The sequence below is a fragment of the Pagrus major genome, chromosome 3 (genome assembly GCF_040436345.1).
Source record: "Pagrus major chromosome 3, Pma_NU_1.0".
NCBI classification, from domain to species: Eukaryota; Metazoa; Chordata; class Actinopteri; order Spariformes; family Sparidae; genus Pagrus; species Pagrus major.
Genome location: NC_133217.1, coordinates 21007186 through 21024191, shown reverse-complemented (window position 1 = coordinate 21024191; position 17006 = coordinate 21007186). Strand labels below are relative to the sequence as shown.

The window sequence follows — 17006 nt, the reverse complement described above, 5'->3', positions numbered from 1 at the left end:
TAGAGGCTATAAAATGCACCAACATGTTGGTCATACAAGAGTCAGTAATTCCAATAAATTCCCTTTTAAAAGTTGAATCATAGACCACCACATACATCAACAAAGTCAGCTAACTTGCTAGCCAGTAAGCTGCTTAACATAGAAGTCAACGTAGCTGAGTTAGCTCGTGTTAACATGACTGAAGCTTAATTAGCGATTGCTGCAACCTTCGTTTGAAGTATGTGACAATTCAAGTAGCTGGCTCTCTTGACATCTTGGTTGCCATTCGTTCAGTATTACAAATGCTACATGTTAGACAACAGTATACTTACATTTGGAAGTGACAGTTGTACTACGGCTGGCTCCTTTCCTGAAATGGTCCTCCATGGCTTTATTTCCTGTTCAGATCCAGGGGGTGGAGTTGAGATCTGGAAATCCCTATCTGGTAAGGTCGGGATCACTGTGATCAAATCTGTCACAGACAAAGTCTCTGAGATCATTTTGATCCTTGTCTGAGAAAAGGGAGATTTCATTCTGATCCAGATTACAAGTTTTGAAATACTGGCACATTTGAGGTTCAGTATCTTGCTTAAGGATACTTCAACATGCAGCAAGGGTAGCTAGGGATTTGAACCAGCAGACCCTCCGATTACTGGATGACCCGCTAGTCACAGTCGCCCAGAATTCAGAATTTAAAAAAAAAGTTCAAGTATATATTTATTTATTTATTTTCATTATATAACAAACATACCCAAATGAGTACACAAATAGTAAATATAGAATAAAATGATAATAATGATGAATAAAGAAAAAATTAAACATACAAACAAAATAACTTTAAATTAAAATAGAAAGAATACAGGATAATATAAAAATGTAATGACTTACTTATCTCAAAATCATGACACAGTATCTATACATAATTACTTATCTCAAAATCATGACATAGTATCTATATGTAATGACTTACTATCTTAAAATAATAAAATGTATCTCCTAATAATGGCTTACTTATCTCAAAATCATGACACAGTATCTATACGTAATGACTTACTTATCTCAAAATAATGACATAGTATATATATGTAATGACTTACTTATCTCAAAATCATGACATAGTATCGATACGTAATGACTTACTTAATGTATCCCAAAATCATGACCTAGTATCTATAAGTAATGACTTACTTATCTCAAAATCATGACATAGTATCTATATGTAATCACTGACTATCTTAGAATAATAAAAATGTATCTCTTTTGTATGTATCTCTTATGTATTTATGTAATGACTTGCTAATATTAACACTGACTTACATATCTCAAAATAATGACATAGTATCTATATGTAATGACTTACTTTTCTCAAAATCATGACATAGTATCTATATGTAATGACTTGCTTATCTCAAAATAATGACATAGTATCTATATGTAATGACTAACTTATCTCAAAATCATGACATGGTATCTATATGTAATGACTTACTTATCTCAAAATCATGACATGGTATCTATATGTAATGACTTGCTTATCTCAAAACAATGACATAGTATCTATATGTAATGACTTACTTATCTCAAAATAAGTATCTATATGTAATGACTTAGTATCTTAAAATAATAAAAATGTATCTCTTTTGTATGTATCTCTTGTGTCTTTATATAATGACTTGCTTATATTAACACAATGACTTACTTATCTCAAAATAATGACTTACTTATCTCAAAATGATGACATAGTTTCTATATGTAATGACTTTCTTATCTTAGCATGACTTGTGTCTCAAAATAATGGCATAGTATCTATATATAATGACTTACCTATCTTTAAATAATAAAATGTATCTCCTTATAATGACTTACTTATCTCCTTATAATGACTTACTTATCTCAAAATAATGACATAGTATCTATATGAAATGACATACTTATCTCAACATGATTCACTTATTTCAAAATAATAACTTACTGATCTCAAAATAATAGAAGTGTCTATATGTAATACCTCACAATAATGACTTGTATCTCAAAATAATGACTTGTATCTCAAAATAATGACTTACTTATCTCAAAATAACATGCGTTATTACAGAATGGGCAGGATGTACCCAATCGTAGGGAGAGTAGGGCGGGTCATGCGGAGCAAGGTAGTGTGATCTAAAATAACATCACTTCAGCAGTAGCAACTGTATGTTTGCTGACTGACTGGAGTGTATATATTTTATAATTATATAAATATAATTATATATATAATTTATAATTACGTATCTAAAAAATTATGACTGAGTATCTCAAAATGACTTAGTATTTCACAATAATGTCTCAAAAATAATGTATTAATATTACAAATAATGAGAAACTTTCCAAAAGTAATGCGAAAATTTTCCAATATAATGACTTACAGGATATTTTTTCCCATCATATGGTGGAAATGGGCTTCTATAGTTCATCTCTAAGAGTAGCTTAATAATTTCCTTTGTTAATGTTTTTTTCATTACTCATGTACATGGGGGAGATTTCACATTCCCATCATTAGCAGTGTTTCACATGCCACTGTCCAAAAAGTGTCTGGGCGTGCAGCTATGTGCTGTAACAAGCCCGATGGTCTTATCAAAATATGTTGACCTGTGGCAGGAAGTGCCCTCTAAACTGCCAGTCTGGTATTGATGTTGTTGCCGCCTGGCTGTGTTGTCTTAACACAGAGCTGTCTGCAGACAGTGTGCCACAGCATTACCACCCGTCTCTTCCCATAAAGCCAGCAGCATCATGCACTCAGGTCTGCTGTCTCCACACACTCTATATGCACAATATATGCATGACATGTTTCACACATTTACCAAGCTTTTAGAAGAATCAATTTTAATAAGTGAATAGAGAACAATGACAGTATTCATTTTTGTTTGTCACAGTGGTGATTTAGCACCAGACAAGCCATTTTTGGGGGAATCAACAATGAATTGAATTACCCTCTCACTCAAGTTACATAGTGCAAATACAAGTGATAGGGGTGGGATGCCATTCACCTTATTACAAGGCACCGTACCATCAAAATGATTTTGAAGCGGTTATTTTATGGTGAAAAAAGTTACATAATGTTGCTTTAAAAGTCAAACGGGCAAAGGTCCAAAACTTTCTCAAAATATTGGAAAGTTTGAACATTTACTTTTTCATGACAACAGAATAATTTCAACTGCGGATATGGATTGTGTGTAAGGTAGAGAAGTAAATTCAATTCATAGGTTTGACTTAATTTGCTAGGAATGTATTTGCAGTGTGTGCACGGCTAACTATTTACATATTTATGTTTACACAATTATTAACATGTTAAACTATTTACATTTGCATACTTACAAGTAGTTACAATGACCTGTTGAATGTGCCTCTCTGGTTCTCTTGCATTTACCTTGGTCCGAGTCCTGCTGGCTCCAGATTGGATGGTTTGGTGTTGTGTGTGAGAGAGAGGGGAAGTGTGTTGTTGTTGTTGTTGTTGGGAAGATGCTTATGGAGGAATATTAAATACACTGCTTAAGAAATTATCCATCTCTGTCCTGCTGTCTCTTTCATAAAGAGTAGTCCAGTCACCACCAGGGGCGGGCTGGCCATAGGGAGGTTTGGGAGTATTCCCAAACGGCCAGTCTGTTCCAGGCCGAACCGGCCGGCGGTCGGAACGTTTTTTTACCCCATAAAACGGCCGCAGGTGGCACAGAGTGGAACGTCAGACTGGGTCAATCTAATATTTTGCATATTAAGGGGGGATACGAGCGGCCCCTCCCAACTTGAGCTGATCCTTGTTTCTATTGAAATGTGATTGGCTCAGCCGCTCAGTCAGTCATTAAACCGTTATTTTCCTGTTTTAAAAAAAAGAAAAAAAAGAAAAAAAAGAAAGAGGAGCGGGATAAATTCAAATTAGCAAACATGCTAAAAAGAAAGAAGCCGGAGAAAGTGAATGTGCACCCCAGTTAGGAATTCTATGGTCCAGTCACCTTCATCCTCCACCACATGCAACCTTTAAATCATACAGCTCTTTTACACTTATCATTAAACACACACACACACACAGTAGTTTTGATTGTTGAAAAAACATAGTGTGTGAGTATGAGTATGCATAGTATGTGTGAGCATGTATACTTCAATACACTCTACTGACTGACTAATCTGTGTGTGTTGTGTTTAATATCATTAGATTGTTTTTATACTGCAAATAAAGTATTCGTCTTAAAATTACGGTTCCACTTGCGTCCGTCATGCGATCGGATAAAAGGCCTCTCCAAACCAAGCTCCCGGGCTGAATTTCAACCCCAGCCCGCCCCTGGTCACCACCAAGGAACTCTAATGTTACACGTGGTGAAACAAGCCAGTAAGTGGAGTGAAAATACATTTGAAACCACAGTGTGCATTTTCTGCCACTAAGGGTCTTTCAATCAAAATGGAAGACGAATAGTGTGGGATCATACAACCCTGTATCACGCCAAACTGTGTAATGGACGCGCTTAGTCCACAGTGTCACTGTCGCATTTGGTCTTGCCTCACCATGAAAGCAACACAGGCTCATACTGGGGTCAACTTAGAAATAACAACAAATACAACTCCGGTTACATTTTCAAAATAAAGGTACCAAAACTACTTGATTAGGTTTAGCAAAAGATCATCATTTCCCCTCAAAATAATGTCAGTATTTACTTTTGGGTTCACACAAGACCCAAACCCTGGTTACCTTTGTAAAAGTCCCATGAACCATCTGATCCGCCCCAATATCCCTCCAATACCTTCATAAACATATGTACTTTTAGTGCCCAAGCGAGGCAAACCGTCAAACTGTCCTCTAGCTGATCAATGGGTCTGTTACATACGTTGGTGCGAGACTGGGCTGTATAATGGAAAATTGTTGTCTTCATTTTTAAACAACCACCATTGCTGAGGAAAATCTATGTATCTGACTGACTTCTTCACGTTACATTTAGTCACATTTGCTGACTTCCTTCCTCACTCTCTGACTCTCTTCTTGAAGTTATTGCGGCAGGCAACCAAATAAAACCCACTGTTACCTGGAGTAAACTTGTGGATATCTCTGTTTGAACATTGTTGAAAACATTTAGAATAATGTAAGTATACCATGTACCAAGATTTTGTAATTTTTAGACATTCTTATACAGACATGTTACATATTGTATCTTCAGGCATTACTTAGTGTAACAATTTCTTCACATTAAACCATTTCAATCATGAATTAACTTTATGATGTGCAAATGTGCAGATAAAAGTCAAATAGAGTTAAAATAGGCTTTACTGGTTTTATTGATTTGAAACAGCTAATATAAAAGTAATCAACTGTTTGCTAACATGTTAGTCATAACAATTTATAACATGATCATGATATGTCAGTGCTGTGTGTACAACTTGTTCCGCTGTGTTCTAGTGACCAAAAAATCCATTCATGCAGCTTTAAGTGAGACATTTGTATTTGCAGAGGAAGCCTTTTATACAGCAACTGCATCTTGACTGTGTATTGCAGTGATTGATTAGGAGTGAGTAATGAGAAGAAAATTTGACAAAAACACATTTATCCCCCCAAAACATCTTAAACGAATGGTTTACTTTTAGTTTCAAGTTCTTTCTCTACCAAACTAAGTCTTTGACCAGATGTCCTATTGTAGCTTTAAGGTCACAATTAACAAATCATGGTTGTAAACCCACCTTAGCCTACCAACCTTTTAATCTGTCTGAATAGAAAATGGACACTTATTATGTAGAAAGTGGTTAAGAGTGGATGAGGTCGGCTGCAGCAAACTGATGGGCTGTATAAAGAGAGGTTCTTTGAAGGAATGTTTTCTCCAAGACTCCAGGTTATATTTACTAAATGATTGGTTTGCTTTTTGCAGGGAGAGCAGTGGCATGTGTCAGACGTATCAGTGATTTATGTTAGGAACCGAGCATGAGGCCTTATCTGAGCCTGTCTCTATGAATTATTGGAGCAACTAATAGAAGTTTCTCACACCGACGGGTATAGTTTCCCTCAGCTCCTCAACATTCTCAGGTTGCCACTCAGCATACTACTCCATAAAGATTAGGTTTAATACATCTGAAATTTCCCTTTTTCTCTCCCCCTCGCCCTCCTTGTATGAACCATATTTCCGTCTAACCCGAGATACTGGCCTACTTCTACCTCCATGTTCTGTCTTCCTCACCCCATAAGTCATTTTTAGTATGCACTTTCGTTTTGTATTCAACTTGTTGGCTCATGAGCTGTATATTGCTTACATTTTGCCTTAGTTTTTCTTCCCAGTGGAAGATAGTTGCAATAACCTTGACATGTTGACATCAGCCCCTGTAGTTTTACTGAAAGTGGGTGAGGAGCTTTTGTGCAAAAGTTGGGGGATTTTGAGTCAGTATTTGTTTTAAGTTGCACTGAAATAATGCTGATAAAATAAATATTGTACAAGTATTTTTCTTCTTTTTATACTTGTTTTCTCTTTTGTTGTGACAGGAAGTGACACACTTAGCAGCCAACACTGCAGCTATAGAGAACATAACACTCTTGGATCTCAGGGCAGAAGCTCTCAGGTCTCTGACACCGTGGTCTGTGGGCAGGAGTTTTGTCATATAAAAAGGGGCAAGATCATTTAACAGTTTGTTTACCAAAATCAGCATTTGAAATGCATTTATTATGCTGCCTTACACATTAAAGGTGCAATATGTAAGAATTTTAGTTTTAAAATTAGCTAAAATAATTAACAGGAAGTGATGAAATTTGTCTTTTGAAGATATGTCAAAGATTTCAATGTATTGTGTTGCAGAGCTGTCTACTGAAGTTAGCATGCTAACCAGTCCTGTCTTCTATCGTTGTTATGTTATCGTTGATATACTGCCCCCTTTTTGTTTGCAGTATGAATTTGAGAGGCAACCAATTTTTACATATTGCACCTTTAATGTGCTACTGATGATCATTTAAATAACATAACATTAGAAAATTCTAAAATAATGAATAGTAATTATTTTTAAGCTACTTACTTTTTTTACAATTAGCTTTTTCTTCTGTATGTTTTGATTGCAGGGAATCACATGCTAGGGATTTTGCATTATTGCATTGGTGCTTTTTCTAAAGTGAAACATCAGATTCAAGAAGAATTCATCTTGTGAGCAGAGTAAAAATTAATGCAAGTAGTGTAAAACTCAAGTATATTCAAGATTTTCTTCAAAGGAAAGAAGAAATATTAAAATAGAGTTACAAGTAACAAGTATTGGTTTTGTTTGGTGATCACTGACTGGAGTTCATAGTTCAGCTTGGTTTAGTTTAGTTTCTGGGTAATAGTGGTGTATTCCCAGTCACTTTAGCAGAATCAGTAATTAGTAAAAGTTGCTTTGCCTTCAAATTAAAAGCAGAACATTTGTCACATAATCTGTCACACACTGTAAACCCTAATAAGTTCACAGAACTCAAAAATTATTTTGTAACAGATTACACAAAAATATTTTAGTGATGTTTTTAAATGTTTTAAGTTTACATAAAATAAAAATTACATTTGCAGTTGCCTTAAATTATCTCAATGTTATCTTATAAATATCGATATTCCTCAACTTATAATTAGGGAGTAATTCACTCAAAATTTTCAATATTTTTCAACTCATATAATGTGGGAAATACACTCAAAATTTTCAATATTTTTCAACTCATATAATGTGGGAAATACACTCAAAATTTTTAATATTTTTCAACTTATACAATGTGGGAAATACACTAAAAATTTTCTATATTCTTCAACTCATAATCTGGGGGACATGCACTCAAAATTAATTCTGAACTGAAATACTGATGTCGGCCCACTACACAATTATAATCAGCTAATAATGTTAGAAAACATGAAAGTGACACCACAGTGACAATTTAACAACTTTTTTTATTCAACACAATGTGCTTTTAAAAAAGGCACGAATCAAAGGAGCTCAGTCAAAACAAAGTGCTTGTCATAAATTAAAACAAAAGGAAAAGGAAATGACTCCAGCGAAACAAAATGTGTTTTAAAGTACATTAAGTGTTAATAGTTCCATATTCTGATAGTGGTCATTGCTACAGAGGGTAGATTCAGTATTTTGGGTCTCCATCTCACATTATTCAGTAAACATTATGATAATAACTCACAAAGGATTCATGATAAAATTCAGTAAGATTGTAAGTATAATCCATCCTCAACAGCAATGACAACTATTAGAATGTGGAGCCATTTAACACTGTTTAAAAACATTTTGTCACTTACTGTACCTTGAAAGCTGCAACTCACTTTTTTAAAATAAAACATTCAAATAAAAGTACAGGTTTCTACTGTGCCGTACTTCAACTGGCAACATCAAGGTAGTGCATCAAGGTAGACATTAGGCAACAGAACATTAAACATGTATAGTGCATGAATTGAACAGTCGTTCAATGTATTAAATCTGAGGTAGAAGAGGCAAACAGTGTCACATCTTAAATCTTAGGTAGAAGAGGCAAATGGTTACATTTGTAAAGAGGGGAAAAAAAACAAAAACCTTCCTCAATACTCAGCTCAACAACAACAACAATAAAAACAACAATAAAAACAACATCATTCTTCTTACTATACCTTGAAGGCTGCAACTCACTTTTTTTGTTTTAAATAAAACATTCAAATAAAGTACTGGTTTCCACTGTGCCGTACTTCAACTGGCAACATCAGGTAGTGCATCAAGCTAGACATTAGGCAACAGAACATTACACATGTATAGTGCATGAATTGAACAGTCATTTTCCACAAGTTATTCAGTACAAAAACTTGGGCTGGGCAATACGTCAATGTTGTGATATTTATCCATTAACAATCAACGTATTAAATCTGAGGTAGAAGAGGCAAACAGTGTCACATCTTAAATCTGAGGTAGAAGAGGCAAACAGTGTCACATCTTAAATCTGAGGTAGAAGAGGCAAACAGTGTCACATCTTAAATCTGAGGTAGAAGAGGCAAATGATTACATTTGTAAAGAGGGGAAAAAAACAAAAAACTTCCTCAATACTCAGCTCAACAACAACAACATCATTCTTCTTACTCAACAAATAGTCCATTCTGAGTGATTCACTCATTGAACAAATCATTCTTCAGCGTCAGTAGACGCCCTTTCAGTGGTTTGTTGTCCTCAAGACACATCACGACTTTTTGGATAAATGTGAATGTAAGCTCGAGATTCTTTGGGTACTGTAGGTCTAGTGCATATACGTACCCAAAGAGCAGGAGAAATGAGTCAGCCAGATTTGTGGGACCACTCACAAGTATTTCATCCTCCACGACAATACAGATGCTCTCAGGGCTCAAGAGGGCCGCATCAGTAGTGTCATCCGTGACGACTGTCAGGAGAGCCACCGGAGTGTCAGTGAGGTCTGGACCATCTGCTGACTACAAAACACAAATAATATAAGAATGAGTTCAGCCCCTCAAGGATACAAATCATGCTAATGATGTGTAGACATTACTGTAACTTAGCACTTGAAAGTGATGTTAAATTCAAAATGAAAAGACGACCGCATCTAAAACTCTGTTAGTGATTTTTATTACGGCCGCAGCCGTGTTACTTTTTTTCCTCCCAGAAAATGTCTGCTTCCTGTTTTCTCCCGTTACCATAGTGAATCACAGTATCAGAGCTCCATTGATGATGGCTTTTTACTAGAAGTTAGGCACGAGCTCAACTCAGAGTTAACATACTCAGAGTCGACTTACCTAACTCAGATCAGCTGTTCTGGAACTTAAAACTCAGAGTTTCACTTCACAGGGTAAGTCAACTCAGAGTTCAGGGTTAGGCTCAGTGTTTGTTGAACCTCCTTTCTGGAATAGCCCTCTGAAATGGATAACTCAGAGTTTCCCTCATCTCAGGGTTCACTCTGAGTTTTCACATAACCTGCTTTCTGGACTACCCCCCTGGTTCTCCTAGAGTTCTTTGAGTGATGTCATATGTTTAAGCTGACTGAATAGCTAGGCAAAGGGATTAATAGTGAGGCCAGTACACTTACATTACAGGTCCTGAAGAACTTGGAGGCATCTTCACGCAGGTACACAGGAAGTGCATGAAGGACGAGGGCCCGTCTCATATTTACATCACGTTGTTCCTAGATGGAAAAAAAATATCCATTACAATAGTAATTACACAAATGCAGAGCAAACACTTAAAAAAAAATATCAAAGTGTTAAATAGCTCCATATTCTGATGGTGGTCATTGCTATAGATGGTAGATTCAGTATTTTGGGTCACCATTTCTTCAGTAAAACATTTTTCAAATGAATAACTTTCTATTGTAAATACTTTAATAACTCACAAAAGGAAAAAACTTAAAATGGAAAATCTAATTTTACGAAAACAGTAGTTATTTGGACTTCTTCTAATTGAAGCTGATAAAGTATCTTTTTAAGGTACCTCTTTCTGATAGAATACATCTTGTCAAGACGTCTATCTCTGACCAGATGACAATGTTGTGTTCATGGCATAATCACTTAACCTCAGGGCACAGTCGAGACAATTCACACTATGACTTCTTACAGTTGTCTGCAAACAATCTTTTAATAATCTGTTTCTGAATCATGCAAAGTTAAAAATTCACCTGAAGGTCATAAATCCTCATGAGCTTGGCTAGCTCCTCCGCTATCTTGCCAGTCTTGGTGGCCTTGTCTCTGAACAAGGTGATCAGTTTAGGCGTGTGTCTGTCCAGCTCCTTGTAGAATTGATTGCGCAGGTTAACGTTGTTGATTCGGTGGAACTCTGCAAAGACCTGTACATGGACAGAATTACACAGAAATGTACAAAGATGAATTAGGAACAGAATTGTGAATGTATTTTTAAAAGTTTTCAGTTGGCAGGTAGCAAAACCAAGGGCAATTCTATTAGGGATGAGTCAGAACCAAGGTCAAAATAGAAAGTTAATTGTCATTCTTTAATTTAAAACAGGCTGTATAATGTTATCTAAAAGGAAATTAAAACAATAAACCTCTGTATACTTTGTTTACTGTGAATGGCAAAAATATGGCCCAGCGTGATGTGTTGTCAACTTTTACATCTGCCATTTGCTTTTTGGTGAATTTTTTGAAAATTTAGATTTTTAAAACAGTCATTTAAATATTGGAAAAATCAATCATGTTTAAAGTGGGCATGCTAAAGAGTCATGTTGATTAATTGCTCTCAACAGGGAAAACAGTAAAATAGTAAATGATTTTTTTTTTTTTTTTACCTGTGACTCCATAAGTAGGGCTGGCCATCTGTCCACGACATCTCTCACCCGTGGAGCTACAAGAGCTCCAACGATTTCTTGGCGACGAAGGGCATAGGTTGTGTTCATGAGCTTGCCTATGACTAATTGGTTTCTCTCAGTCTTTTCGACTTCATGTATGATTTCTTCTCTCATTGTTTCCAGAGTGGCTGGGGTTTGATCCTTCGGTAGGTTGATGATGTAGTTGACCTCAGCTTTTCGAGCTTTCTTTATGTTTTGATGTGGGTGGTCATTGTCGGGGTTGTTTCGGCTCCGCCTCCCTGTGTTGATGGCTACTTCTGCAACCCCAGCTTTGGCCAGATTGTTACGGTAAGACGCAACCTTGTACCCTATGTGACGTTTCCATCCCAAATCCCCGTCTTCACCAGCCGTCATTCTGAGACATGGATGAGCTGTTATCAAAGCTTGAGCAGCCATTGCCAATTCCTTTTCATGTGGGTATGGTTTAAAACTGTAGATCGTTTCTGCCATTTTTTTAAGGATTTCACTCTTCTGTGACCTCTTTAACTTCAGCAATTTTCCTGATTCTTCATAAACACGATTTCCTTCTTCTAGTATATGCTCCATTTCATAGCCAAAACCAGGAACAACAAAGTGATCAGGCCAACTCTTCTGGCGCAGTAACGCAGGTACATGTGGGAGTATGTCTGTGTCAGAAGATGCAGTAGATGATGTGTCACCTTCAGGTCTGACGACTCTCAATGTGCCCTTCTCTGGCAACTCTTGGATGTCCACAAGGAGACAAAGATCACCATCAAAGTCTGGATCCTCATAGTGCAGGCTAAAGTCCCCATCCAGTCTCGGCTTGAACCTCTCTTGCATTATTTCTTTCAGCTCCTCCACTGACTTTGGTCGCTCAAGTAGAGTAAGTTTCAGGGCGGTGTCTCGTGCAACATACACACGCAGCACATGCTTCTGGGCAGCAGCCATCTTTTGGTTTCTAATAGACAAAAACACGTTAATTTTCATGGCGAGTGAAGCGACACACACAACGTATACATGTCCACATACCCACTGGTCCACACAAACACTGGGACACCACTTGAACGATTACAAATCTTCAGTGTAATAATATGAAATGTTTGGGTGTCAAGAGCAATCTTCCATCTATGTTGTAAGCGCAGAGAGGTGTTTTGTCATTTAGCTCTGATGGGGTGTGAACAGCCAGATTGTTTGGGAAAAGTTCGTAAGATCTCAGGTGGTCAATGTAGTGTGATGTGTGCTCTTGGCAAAGAAAGACAACACTACTGTTAACCAGGAGAACCTGTTCAATTCTACAGTAATTAGGCAGTCCTCCCTCTTGTCCCACAGACAAAAACATTCCTACAACGTAATCAGTTCCATCAATGCAGACCTTTGATGTGCTGTAAATAACATTGCTTGCTGTTATTTGTTCAATGTATGTCTTGGCAACATTTGGAAGCATTGATACCAGTACAGAAGAGACATTTGATGTCTGCTGGTGAGGTTTGAAGAATCCTGAGGCACTTAGATGGTATGCTACCATGTATTGATGCCTGTCTGCAAGTGTTTTTAACACATTTTTAAAGTTTTGTGTGTCGTGTACAACTCTCTTGAAAAAACGGTGTTTACCCTCAAACCTCATTGTCCACAAGTGTACAAGGGGCCCAAAACGGCGTACAAGGTCAGGATAGTGTTCAATGTAGTGATGCTTAGGACGGAGTTTGAAATCTGGAAAGGCTTCTTTCAGCACCTCTCTATGATGCTGTATCTTGGACTGTAAATACTGGATAGACTCCTCTGTGAATTCTGAGCACAGCGATAACTCTACTACCTCTTTTAAGTCCATTAGCACAGTCCATGCTCCATCCTCTTCAGGAACTGCATTCCCAATAATCAAAGGGAGCAGTCTAAGCAATGTGGCATTTTCATGGCCATTACCACCAATGCTTTTCTTTACAGCGAAGGTCTGTGGTATTTTATGAGGTTTGTCAAGCTTGTCTGTGTGCTGGTATGGAAATGACAGAATTCTCTCGTTCAAATATTCAAGGGTGAAGTATTTGTGACGGATCATCTCTCCGATACACAGGGCGAGCTCTACGGGCACAATGCCCTCAAAAAGATCGTGGAGGGCATCAGGTGGGAAGCCAGTGACAGTATGAAAATGCTCTAGATGCTGGCTCAGGACACAATCTGCCTTAACACCATTCTGACTCTGACTATCCCCATGCATTACAGCATGCACATCACTATTATGGCTGTCTTTTGTCCTAAGACTGAACTCGCCACTTGCAACTTCATGAGTCTGAAGTTTAGCTTGTGTCGCTGTGCAGAATCTGCAAAAATATTCTGCTCTAAAAGACTTTGAAAAGCCTGCCAAATCATGGGCTGCAAGATTGTCAGACACCACACACATGACTGTTCCTTGAACCACCTTACCAATAGACTCAATGAATACCCCATCTTGTTCAAGGGTACGGAGGTCTCTCAACAAAGGACCAAGTGCTTTTTCATAGCCAAATGTCTGTATGTCAGCCACTTTACATAAAGCTGCAAGCTGAATCACATGCAGGGCTGATCGGTATTTACTGGGAAGATCAGCAAGTGTCCAGTATACTGAACAGATTTTGTGTATTTTGCGTGATGTGCCAAGTGGATTGGCTATCTCCAAATCATCAATGTACAAAATTAGTGTTATCTTTAACTCATCTGAAGACAAGAATGTGTTCTCTTTGAAGTACAAACCATCTTGGTGGCTTACAAAATGACTGTTTTGTGCCACTTTTGTTTCTTTAATTTTGTCCAGAATATCTGTATGATTGAAGATTTTTTGTATCATCTCAAGAATGGGAACATGCACTGCTGTGTGTCCTGGCTGTAGCCGATACTGTACAGGCTTTACCACAGGGTAATTATTTTCGATGAAGGTTTTCCTTCTCTTGGTTGAGGATAACTGCTTCCCCTTAGCTGTGGCACTGACAATAACATTACTGTCCATAACAGTACTGACAACCTCATTTAGAAGTGTTTCACTGACAGTGATGTCATGACTCTGTAAGACCTCTCTAATGTCATGTTTGAGTATCGGTTGGGACAAGGAAAATATCTGAGTCAAATGTTCCACTATTTCCTGAGATGCCATGTCAGATACATGAAGAATAGATTGCATCTTTAGGAATAATGATGCCAAGTTATGGTTCAACTGGGCTCTTAAAGTGTCTGTGTCACACTGACTGTTTACCTCTTCAAGATCAAACGTGTCCGCAGACCCTGCACTGTGACTTTCAGCAGGTTCCCCAAGACTTTCTGCTGCAACTGAAACTGGGACACTATCATTGTCTGCCAATACAACACATTCACCAAAGTCTGAATCACCACCATGTTTTCTACTTTTGTGTGCATTAAACGCTGAGTAGCTATTTGTTCTGTAATTACAGTTCTTGAATGGGCATGCTACCATCTCATGACTTCGTAAATGACTTCTCAAATGACCAAATAGAATTTCCTCAGAAAAGGGCAGCTTGAAGTTACACAAAGGACATGTAAAAAAACCACATGCTCCTTCAGTTGCATCTACTCTACATGAATCATTATGAGATCTTGACAGATGAGCTTTCATCGCTTCGAATGATGGAAAAGTACAAATGCAACTGTCATAGAGACATGGCAGGGGGGACACTCTTGAATATTGGCTATGCAGTACAGTATAGTGCCAAAATAATTGTCCCCGGGTATTAGAAGTTGCAGAACACAACTTGCACTTCCACTCCATTGGGCCAACTTCACCCTGCAATTTAAATATTTTCAATTAAAGTCTAAACCATTTCAGCCCTGTTTTGCACTGTCCAAGTTAAAATGTGTGTAAAATTTTGAATGAGGGGGAAAATGATTATGCCAACCAGTTGACAACACATCAGTAATTTGATTAAGTCTGTTCTGCTGCAAAAAATCTGAACATTGTGAATAATTCAGGGCAAAATCTCTAGTTTTTTTTTAATTCAAATTAGTACACAATTTACAAAACTCACCTATTGGCACCTGTCTGATAGTGAAACGCTGACTCTCTGTAGCACTCTTTGTAGTCCGATATCTGTACACAACATGCGCACGAAGATGATTTATTAATGTTCAAAAACATTTTTAAAATAATACATAATGATAAATGAAATTTAAAAAAGTGAATATACAGATAAAAGTTTCCAGATCTATCAAAAACATTCATTGTACAATAATTATAGTAAAAATGAAAATGTTAAAAGACTTAGTTATTAACAAACAAAGCATCAAAGTTGTGTGCTTATAGATCTGCTATTTCTGTTGTTGATGTTTTTGTTTTTAGCAAAGTATTAATAAAGGGTTCAAGTGATCAAACTATTTTTTCTGTGGACCCTACAGTTGAGATAAAAACATTTAAAGAAATAGCAAAAGAATGACTGTGGAAACACATAAAATAAAACCAATTGTTAATAACACTATTTCATAATACATCCTACCTGAACTGTTGAAAGGATTTCGAGATGATCTCACAACCACACACTTGAGCCTACGAAGAAATACAACCACAGGCTTGGTTAGCATCATGAGAACACACTCACATTATGTTGTTTAGCATTGTTCGTTTCACGCTAGCACACACACACACACAGCTCGACAACGTAAAATATTGACTGTGTAACGCGGACACTTATTGAAATAAGTATACTCACAGTACGCACGTGCATTACCGGCGAACAGCGAAAACAACAACCGGCAGAAACCGGAAAGCAGGGATAACGTTATGCTTTCGGCCTCCGCCAGAGAGTTCAAACTCAATGTCCCGGGCAAAAATGCATTATGGGAAATGTAGTTCATCCAGGAAACCCGCTGATAACGTTACACCGTTGTAAGATGAAGTAACGTAACGTATTTGTCACATTCAACAACTTCTAAAGTTACAATTACTTGGATTTGTAAACTATTTACAACAAATATTCACTGTGCACATTGTACAAATGTATTCCCAGTTTCAAATTTAAGACTATTTATCGAAATTCAATTAAAAAACAACAACAACAAAAAAACGTTAGCGTTACTTACCAAACCAGGGCTGATGATAAGACGGCGCTTAAGAAAACGAGGGCAATAAGAATAATGAAAAAAACTGAGGTTGTGGTGGTTTGAAGCGGGGGAATAAAGTGCGCATTGCAAACAAATAAAACCAAATTAAACTGTATACCTGTGCTCCACACGGGCTAGCCAAAACTTCCCCGCATCAAGGTAAATTCAAGATGGCTGACTCAGCTTTCCTGAGGGAGAGATAAGACCCACCCACCAGAACGTCATGACGTCGATAACGTCATGACACTATTGTATGGTTCCTAAACTTTTTGAGCGTTCCACACAAATTAGCTATAAAATATTGAGCCCTATTCAATTAAAATGGCATAAATCTCAACAGAGCTCAACACTTTATAGTTTGGTCAACTGCATAGCGACATTTGACTGTTATGACCTTATTAGTTATGAGCTAGTACAACTGTTTGGGATTACAGTGCATAATAAAGTGTGCAGAACTAAAAATAGTAATTCGAATATTATCTCCAAATTATATAATGAAATTATGACATTAAATATGAAAGACAACTTCAACTGTAAAATCGGAAAAAAATCACAATGCTGTTCCTCTTCCAATCCTTTTTTTGCAAGTAAAGGTTTTATTGTGAAGGGAGTAACAGGAAGTGTGAGTTGTTGTTATGTGGGTGACTTGTCACCGGTGTGCTGTGAGCTGCTGCAGGTCTGACTGGAGAGCTTTTACTTTCCCTGC

General features: G+C 37.2%; 1 protein-coding gene across 3 annotated transcripts; it reads right to left on the bottom strand.

Moving 5' to 3' along the window:
• Window positions 1-7857: 7857 nt before the first annotated feature.
• Window positions 7858-16352, bottom strand: LOC140993817 (uncharacterized). Of its 3 annotated transcripts, XM_073463367.1 has the most exons (7): window positions 16280-16352; window positions 15697-15746; window positions 15232-15293; window positions 11204-12182; window positions 10580-10747; window positions 9995-10090; window positions 7858-9383 (listed from the first exon to the last, which is right to left on the bottom strand). In XM_073463367.1, exons 4-7 carry the CDS (start codon window positions 12170-12172, stop codon window positions 9066-9068), a joined length of 1551 nt encoding a protein of 516 aa, XP_073319468.1. In that variant the 5' UTR covers window positions 12173-12182; window positions 15232-15293; window positions 15697-15746; window positions 16280-16352; the 3' UTR covers window positions 7858-9065. The 3 variants fall into 3 exon arrangements, with proteins under 3 accessions (XP_073319468.1, XP_073319467.1, XP_073319466.1); XM_073463366.1 differs by lacking the exon at window positions 16280-16352 and having other exon boundaries at window positions 15697-16187; XM_073463365.1 differs by lacking the exons at window positions 15232-15293; window positions 15697-15746; window positions 16280-16352 and having other exon boundaries at window positions 11204-12534.
• Between the last annotated feature and the right edge of the window lie 654 nt (window positions 16353-17006).